This window comes from Chironomus tepperi, unplaced genomic scaffold (assembly GCF_022539635.2).
Source record: "Chironomus tepperi strain 1889 unplaced genomic scaffold, CSIRO-AGI_Ctep_v1 contig_171, whole genome shotgun sequence".
Classification (NCBI taxonomy): Eukaryota; Metazoa; Arthropoda; class Insecta; order Diptera; family Chironomidae; genus Chironomus; species Chironomus tepperi.
Window position 1 is genome coordinate 218,814 of NW_027226293.1, and position 9,061 is coordinate 227,874.

At 32.1% G+C, this 9,061-nt stretch overlaps 4 protein-coding genes across 5 annotated transcripts; 2 read left to right on the forward strand and 2 right to left on the reverse strand.

Annotated features, from left to right (window-relative positions):
• Window positions 1-3,630: 3,630 nt before the first annotated feature.
• Prosalpha3 (proteasome alpha3 subunit) lies at window positions 3,631-4,804 on the forward strand. The gene is made up of 3 exons (XM_070638144.1): window positions 3,631-3,764; window positions 3,878-4,381; window positions 4,440-4,804. Exons 1-3 carry the CDS (start codon window positions 3,762-3,764, stop codon window positions 4,725-4,727), a joined length of 795 nt encoding a protein of 264 aa, XP_070494245.1. The 5' UTR covers window positions 3,631-3,761; the 3' UTR covers window positions 4,728-4,804.
• Window positions 4,725-5,834, reverse strand: LOC139088834 (protein KTI12 homolog). Its single transcript, XM_070638143.1, has 2 exons — window positions 5,477-5,834; window positions 4,725-5,326 (listed from the first exon to the last, which is right to left on the reverse strand). Exons 1-2 carry the CDS (start codon window positions 5,782-5,784, stop codon window positions 4,786-4,788), a joined length of 849 nt encoding a protein of 282 aa, XP_070494244.1. The 5' UTR covers window positions 5,785-5,834; the 3' UTR covers window positions 4,725-4,785.
• A 51-nt stretch (window positions 5,835-5,885) lies between these two features.
• On the forward strand, window positions 5,886-7,187 carry Coa7 (Cytochrome c oxidase assembly factor 7). Of its 2 annotated transcripts, XM_070638150.1 has the most exons (3): window positions 5,886-5,908; window positions 5,946-6,087; window positions 6,151-7,187. In XM_070638150.1, exons 2-3 carry the CDS (start codon window positions 5,988-5,990, stop codon window positions 6,807-6,809), a joined length of 759 nt encoding a protein of 252 aa, XP_070494251.1. In that variant the 5' UTR covers window positions 5,886-5,908; window positions 5,946-5,987; the 3' UTR covers window positions 6,810-7,187. The 2 variants fall into 2 exon arrangements, with proteins under 2 accessions (XP_070494251.1, XP_070494250.1); XM_070638149.1 differs by lacking the exon at window positions 5,886-5,908 and having other exon boundaries at window positions 5,921-6,087.
• On the reverse strand, window positions 7,146-8,750 carry Arp10 (Actin-related protein 10). Its single transcript, XM_070638148.1, has 3 exons — window positions 8,580-8,750; window positions 8,375-8,509; window positions 7,146-8,108 (listed from the first exon to the last, which is right to left on the reverse strand). Exons 1-3 carry the CDS (start codon window positions 8,648-8,650, stop codon window positions 7,208-7,210), a joined length of 1,107 nt encoding a protein of 368 aa, XP_070494249.1. The 5' UTR covers window positions 8,651-8,750; the 3' UTR covers window positions 7,146-7,207.
• Between the last annotated feature and the right edge of the window lie 311 nt (window positions 8,751-9,061).

Sequence of the window (9,061 nt, forward strand, 5' to 3'; positions counted from 1 at the left end):
GAATTTCAAGTTCAGTTGTTGTGTCGCACGAGACAAACGAGAGAGCAAAGCAACATCAACGAACACACATTTTTATGTCATGCGCTGTGTCTGAGACACGAATGTGAATTTGTGGATGAGAAAATAAAAAGGAATGAAAATGTTTACAACAAAGTTCTTTCCTCGCATTGAAAGCATCAACTTTACTTCACAGTTTCAGTTTCATTCGAGAGTGCATCGGAATTGGATGAGTGTCAATGGACGGATATTTTAATTTATAATTTATAGATCTACAATAATTATTGGAATTTAGAATCTAACATCAATTTACAGACTTTGGTCATGTATCTAAAAGTACTAATTCCCACACTACAACATTTGCCATAAAAAGGAGACATCAAGACGTACTCAAAGGCCAATCAAGGTCTATTTTTCTATTACTTTGTTTTGGCGACGAACTCTTATGAATAAATTAAGTCATAAAAAATCAACAAAACAACAGGAAAACAAGAAGAAAAATCATAAATTCACTTTTATTGATGATCGGCTGAGTTCAAAGTTACATCCAATTGTGAATATTATCACAAAAAACGAATTCACTGACTTAATAAATACGACAATTAGCTTCAATTAATGAAACTAGTTCCACGAGTTATTTTTGATATCAATTCTCGCATGTAGATAAAAAATATTTTCGGAATTACTCAACATTGTTGACCGCCAGAGCTTATTCAGATCTCCCATGTTGATATTTTACAATGTCTGACACTCATAATTGATTGATACAAAATTGACTTTTCATGTTTACATTTTTCATTCATATTTTTTTTTTTGGGAACTTTACAGGAGGTTTAATAAAGTTATTAAATTGTCCTGAAAATTCAAACATGACAAGATAAGCTTTATTGCCCGTAAAGTTTATTTCATTTCCATTTTATGTAGTCGAAATTGGTTTTTACCATTATTGAATTTTCTACAACATTTATTTATGATATATTCAATACATATTGGATACAATGTACATACTTCATTTTTTTGTTATTAAATTTTATATGAAATAATCTTCTGTTATGGACTATATTGTAATATAATAATGTAATGATGGGTACAAAAGGGTCAGTCAAGAATTACATGAATGAGGATGATGAATTGATCTATCCGGAATTATGAATGGGATTTTAAGTGACGTATTTATTTACTTATTACATTAATGCATCACTTAGAGTGATTATGTTATGAATAGTTAATTCTGGATATGTTAATGTGACGATTCTAATATTTCTGAGTGACACAAATGAAGAAGGCTAAGCAACGGAACTTTAGAGGGTCCGCTAAACCTTCTTAACTATCGCCAAATATAAGCCGTCTTCGTTTGGCATCAATTTGGCTTCCAAAAATAGACGGCTTCCAATTGGTGTTAATAGGAGGTTAAGCAGAGCCTTAAAAGCTCTGTGGCGGAGCCTTCTTTATTTGTGACGCTTGAGATTATTAAAATCGATGCATTAACATATGAAAAATTCAGTATGAATTACACAATCACTCTAAGTGATGCATTATTATGATTTGATTCGGATAGATTGTTTTAGAGTTTGAAATCGATTTCATGTAGAAAAGTCGACTTGAGTCGTTTCGACTAGTCTTTCCCGATTCCCCAATCCCGACAAATTTACGACAAAATTTTAATCTCATATATTTAGCCAAGGGACCCTTCACTTGCTAAATAACGTAAAAAATCGATTTTAATAGACAAATTCCCATAGAAGCCCAAGAAGATGTCAAGTAAAAACCTTCAAACCCATGCTTGATGAGTCTTTACTCTAGTCTTTTAATAAAGATTTTTATTACGTATTTAAAACAGAAATGTGATTCTTAACCCCACACTTGTCTCCACAATTCTTCTAAAACATACAGTTGCATTACTCTATGTTTACTTATTCAGTAAAAAAAATCGTAAAAACTCACCCTCTAATCCAGTGGTGGGCAGTCTTTTATTTTTCACGGCATATCTAAGCGGAAAACCTCGACCGAAACCGCATACGGCATGCGGTTCATGGGATGATTAGATTTTTGATGTCACACAGGTTGCTCATCACTGCTCTAATCCCAAACAACTCTTCCATTTACATGACCTTAGCGACATCCTTTCAACATGTCCATGACAAAATAAGAAGCATCTCCAAATATTCATCAATCAATTTAATCGCAATAAAACTTCACATATATCTAAAGACATCAATGACGTCTTCAGCACACAATATTTAATTTGATCAAAAATAATATCCAGCTAATGCCAGACAGCATCTTCTTTGTATATCATTCTCAGACACTTTCATGTCGTGCAACAATTTATTTAACTTTTTTTTGTTGATGTTATTCAAGTCTCAGTAAAATACAGCCTCATCCCTTTTTTAATGCTCATCCTTTGTCATGTAGACTTTTTTTTTGTATCAACCACATTAAACGACCAAACATAATTACACATTTTGATCTTTAGTATCACGTAGATAAAAGTAACATTTATTTTGGATGACAACAGACTTATGGTTCTAAGGCCTATCCTTAATTGAATAAATTGCAGTTACATGGAAGTGAAGTACTTAATTCCTGTCATTACAATTTTTGTGCGTGTCGATGTTTTGTATTGTTGTTTACAGCTGACGTGCATGGTAATTTACTTATCTTTGGGGGTGGTGTCCGACAGGATTAAGTATGGATTATTATTTACAGGAAATTTGTCATGATTTATGTCAATTGATGTCGATAGCTGCTAATTATTTAAATTTTCTGAGAATATTCATCCTTTGTTAGCTTTAATACTTCCTTTATATCACTTCCCTATTAGTCATATCCTACTGAATCATCACGTTTCCCACAACTAAGCACACGCTTTTAAATTCATGAAGAATTTTATCAAAACAAGCAAAAAACTTTCCATTTTTCACAGAATTGATACAAGAAAATATGCAAAGTAGACTCAATGAGCACTGAATATTCATTGCTATATAAAATTTTTTGTTTATGTGATTGCTAAAAAGCAACAAATTATGAACAACAGCTTTCCATGAATAATTCATAATCTCATTACACTAAGGAGTTTTTATAAAATTCTTGGAGCTTTAAAATGAGCTTTTATGCTGTCTCTGTACTTTGGTGGATTGTTTAATGGATAATTTAAGAGAATTAGGAGTCAAGAAGAGTACTTAAATTGTTAAATCTTAATTTATGATTTTTCATTCAAAATTGTTGGTAATTTGATCTGATTTTAGACTTACTTGAACATCCTATGAATAGCTTCTATTGTCAATCGTCTATTTATATTCTTTTCACTGTTTAACTATTTAAAATTACACAATTCATTCACAACACATTTTGCAAAATTCAAACTGAAATTTCCAAGAAAATAGTGTCAACGATCACTAAGATTTCAAAATGTTTAATCGTCAAAAAATATTTAAATTTCGGCGATGAGATTTCGATAAGTTCAAGTAAAATTAAAGTTGATTTATCTTGTACAATACTTAACTAACATAGCTGTAACTTATAATACACAATTTCTACAACAATTACTTCAGTTTCCTGAAATTACAGTTGAATCGGTGCTGTTTTTTCAAAATCCCTGTAACTGTCAAAAATAATTCAAATTTTGTAGATTCACTGTTTACAATTTTTCAATTCAATTGAAAACAAAAATTTTAGGAATTATTAAAATTGTTAAGGAAATCAAGTTATTTTCATTAATTTAATTAATTTCAAGTGATTATCACATCTCATTATCATCAAAAATGGTAAGTGTCTCCCAAAAATCCCTGAATTTCATAATGAAATCAGCAAAAACCGATTGAGGTTACAAAAATTTTGCAAAATCATCGTAAATAAAATTTAATTAAACTACTTCCAGGCACGACGATATGATTCAAGAACAACAATCTTTTCACCAGAAGGTCGTTTATATCAAGTAGAATATGCTATGGAAGCTATTTCACATGCTGGAACTTGTTTGGGAATTTTAGCAAAAGATGGAATCTTATTAGCTGCTGAACGCCGAAACATCAATAAATTGCTTGATAATAGCATTTTTGCTGAAAAGATCTACAGATTAAATGAAGACATGGTGTGTTCCGTTGCTGGAATTACATCCGACGCCAATGTACTCACAAATGAATTGCGAGTCATTGCACAACGTTATCAACTTCAGTATGATGAGCCGATTCCAGTTGAACAGCTCGTATCCAGTTTATGTGATTTGAAGCAAGCATATACTCAATATGGTGGAAAGCGTCCATTTGGTGTATCAATTTTATATATGGGATGGGATAAGCATTATGGATATCAATTGTATCAGTCTGATCCAAGTGGAAATTACAGTGGATGGAAAGCAACTTGCATTGGAAATAATGCTGCTGTAAGTTATGGCTATATGTTCCTTCATGTGTAATTCTAATGATTTTTGTATATTTTAGGCTGCAGTGTCCGTACTCAAGCAAGAATTGAATGAAACTCCAATTCCATTAGCCGATGCAGAGGATTTAGCAATTAAGGTCCTCGCCAAGACATTAGACATGACTAAATTGTCATCAGAAAAGATTGAAATGTCAACTTTACAACGTGATGGTGATGAAACTAAAATTAAGATTCTCTCAAATGCTGAAGTAGACAAGTTGATTGCCAAGTATGAGAAGATTCAGGCTGAAGAGGAAGCAGCTAAAAAGGAGAAATTAGCTCAACAACAGCAACAACAACAAAAATAAGCAGTTTCAATTTTGTATTTCCAAAACAATTTTTTTTTTAAATAATGAAATAAAATTATTATTCACTTAAAACGGAATTAAGGTATTGAACGAATAAGGATGGTGCTTTCGATAAATCGCCTGCTGTGTCCAAATGTAGCTTACTATAATTCAGATATTGTCTTCTCATTCTATTCAGTTGACTTGCATTGATGTCTGATGAAATATTTACAGTTTCTGTACAATTTTTGACTTTTACAGCACCAAGAGATCCAAGCTTCCTTGCCGACACTATTTCCGCGACAATTTCTTGTGTCAATTTGTCTAATTCGAATAAAAAGTTAGTGTCTTGGGTCGGTGGATTTTGTGTCGATTGATTTGGTTTTGGTGCCTTTTTCTCATACAGTGCTTCGTATAGTTCCTCCATATTAAGTTTCTCATAGTCTGTGACGGCAAATAGCGGAGAATCCCATCGATTTGTGGATATTGGTTCCTCAAATCTTAGCCAAAGTGCGTCATACATTTCTTTTGAATACATTTCGTCCTTGTCTTGTCTGTTTTCATTTATTTCCCAACCTTTTTCCTTGGTAACTGAACAGTGAACTGTGCACTGTGTTGCTCTATGGGAAGGAATGGAATTTATTAGAATAAGATCCAGTGAATTTAGCAAATTGTACAAAATATGATATTAACTAGATCTGATGAAGCATATTGATATGATTACCAGTCATATAGCACAACTGGATGTACAACAGCCTTTAATACATTACCTAGCAGCTTTTGTGGCACAATAAATTTCATATCGATATCCTTTAATGTAATTCAATCCGTCCATAATAATCAAGTCATTCTTATTCAATAGTCTTAAACTATCAGACTTCAATTCAGCTCTAATCATCTTTTCTTTGCCTGATTCTAGGTATACTTGATTCTTGTGAATCCCGGAATTCTTAATTATAGCATTTTCACTGATTATATGCACGGTTTTCTGCTTCTCTTTCTCGAAATACTCCTTTATCTCACTGGCTCTTGTTGATTTTAAGGATGCTGGGCATCCAACGATTAAGCAAAGCGGCATTTTAATTAATTATGTTCAATGTTTACAAAACTATACGAGCATGTTCCGAGATGACATAACGGCTGAATTGAAATTTAAATTTTTTACGCGAATTCCTTCCAAGATGTCAAAATCTTTTACCAATCAGAGAAAGCCGCGTTCAATAAAAAAATCGTGATCAACATAAATAAAGATAAAAATTGTGAAATTAACAAATAGACTAAATGGCATTCGATCTGAAAAATGAATCAGATGTTAAGGAATATGTGGAGAAGTTAGGAATAGAATATCGATTTGGATGTTATAGCGAGAAAAAGCCAGATGGTAAATTATTAATTTTTTCATGCTCTGATCTTACACAATTCATATTGAAAATTTAATTTACAGTATGTCACTTACTCGGCGACTATCTAGAAAGTATAAAGAAGGATTTTGAGAAAGCTGGAAAAGTTTTTCGATCAAATTGTGACGATTATGGATATGCAAAGTCGTGTCTTAAATTTGGACATTACAGTTTCTTAGGCAAAGGTAAAGCATCAAGTTCGGAGAAAGGCGATGCAAAACAAGCTTTCTCATACTACACAAGAGGATGTGAGCTAAATGATGCTGACTGCTGTCTTCATAGTGGATTAATTATGATTAGTAAAACAAAACCAGCCATAATTGAACGAAACATAGCAAAAGGAATGGAAGCACTTACCAAAAGTTGTACACTTAATAACGGAACTGCTTGTTTCTATCTATCTGGAATGTACATTTCCGGTGTATATAAAAATGACGATGTAAAGAAATCAGCTACACCAGATCCAAGTGAATTTGCTGTACAAAAGGACATGAAAAAGGCATTTGAATTTGCAACAAAAGCCTGCGATCTGGACAATGTTTATGCCTGTGCTAATCTATCACAAATGTATATGAAAGGTGATGGAATTGAGAGGAACGAGAAGAAGGCTGAACAGTTTAAGAAAAAGGCACTTGAAATGCAAGAAGCATTAAAGAAACAACAAGCAGAACTAAAGTTCCAACAAGGTCTAGGGAATGCATAAATGAGTCTAAAGAGCATTACAGAGTTGGTGATTTGGTACTGAATATTAAGTTATTGCTGATTTAGTTCCTCCAGAACCGTTAAATTTTAAATTTGAAAAAATTCGGGGTGTGAAATATTTGTCCATTTTTATTTCTTCCCTTGAAATTTGAATTCCAAAAAACCGTTAAATTTTAAAAGTTTAATTTATTCCAATTTTGCAGCTATTAAAGCATTAACGACTAGATAACAAGACCAAAGCAACAATTCTGTAACAAATTACTATGAATATGTGAAAATATAGTAGAAATGAAAATGATTTTAAGACAATTTGATTAGCATAAAAACACAATAACTGTTAAATAATAAAAGCTTAATGTGTTTATTAATAATATAATAATTGCATGTTATTTATAAATTTCAACCTTGAGTTCTTGTCGACGATCCATCATAAAATATCCAGTCAGGAATTTTCGGATGCTTTAAGTAATTTTCACGAGTAATTGAATTCGAGATTAAATCTGTAGCTGAATAAATGGACCCGCCAAGCCATCCAGTAAAGTTCGGCTTAGCCGGTGCATTGTGGAACTTGACATCATCAATATAAAGTCGGTCTTTATAAAAATCAGATTTAATAAGACTCCTCAGTTCGTCTCTTAATCGAGGCTTAATTCCCATGATACTTGATGTTCCACCAATTAATAAAATATTTTCAGCAAGTTCCTTTCGTGCATCAACAGGACATTTAATAATTGCATCAATTATTATGTACGGTAATCCTAAATGATCATTATCTTCCGGAAATAGAACTTCAAATGCAAATTCTCTCAAATTTCCAGGAATTTTAATTACATCAGATCCATCAACAGGATAATCAACATCCGGACATGACTGTAGACTTTCATTATTCCTATGTGCTAATGCTCTAGACTGCTTAGTGACGAAACATGTTCGTACCTTAATATCCTCAATTACTCGTTCTGATAAAATTTCTTCCTTAACTCCATTAAGGATCAAACTTGCTTTAATTTCGTCATGAACTGATTCACCTCCTAATGGTTGTGCTTGCCATGCCTTTAATATCTGAACTCCATTAAATACAGGAATAACAACTGCCTCTTTATATCCAATATCAACAACTAATGCTGTATCGATTGCCAATGTTGATAGCGACACTAAATGCAATGGAAGGAACAAAATAGATGCGACTTCATAGTGATGAAACAGCACTTTTGCAAAACATTCACGGATGATTGTTGGTGTTGCAATTGTTGACTCGACAAATGATATTTTTCGGTCTTTTGGACTAACAAGAAGGTAGCTGTTGAGGAAAATAGAGAAAAGAGATATTAGGTCTTTGATGAATGATTTGTGATACAAAAGTCGTGTATAAACTACGACTATTGATTTAACTTGCAAGACTATCAAAAGTTATAATTAGAACACCAAAGTCGTACACAAATAATGACTTTGAACATTTTTTAATTTAATCACGGTTTTAATTTTCAGCAAAGTCTAACTATAATCCACAACTGCTTGAAAATAGTCAAAACTGTACATTGTACAAGAACAACATTGATGACTCACTCAAAGAAAATTTTGTTGAAAAAGTCAACAGCTTGATCGTAGAGATTCTTCTCTGTTTTCATCAAAACATCACGAATAGACTCAATTTCTGTTGGCAGGATGAATCGAGGATGTGCTTCGCCACAGAATCCAATTCTATAAAAATCCAGAAAATTAAATTTTGTTGAATAATTTAAAACAGTCACTTTTCCTTAATTTAACTTACTTTGTGTATGCTGAACCAATTTCCATAACAATGGCTGGTTTTTCTTGAAATACTGTTTCAAAAAGCGGCATCCTGAGATTTAATTATAGCCACAAATACTTAAAATTAAATTTTTCACTGATCACTGGATGTTCTGTTGACAATTGTGATTATTTTTGTTGATTTTCCCCTGACTGCTTAGTTGATTGTTGTAAAACGTTTTCAAAATTTGAAAAATTAAAACTCGTTGGAAGTTTTATTAAATTGTTGTCACATGTTTGCTGATATTTCATCGATAATTGATATCCAGTGATTGTTGTTTAATCGAAAATGCTAGTTTGATCAAAGAATGTAATACACAAAGTATTAAAATAATGGAATAATCGCATGAATTTTCTTAAAATCGATTGAATATTTGAATGAAAAATCCAGTCAACAGGTGACAAATAAAATGTATTATTTTATGAAGCAGTAAGATCCAGTAATGATAATTAGAAGGAATA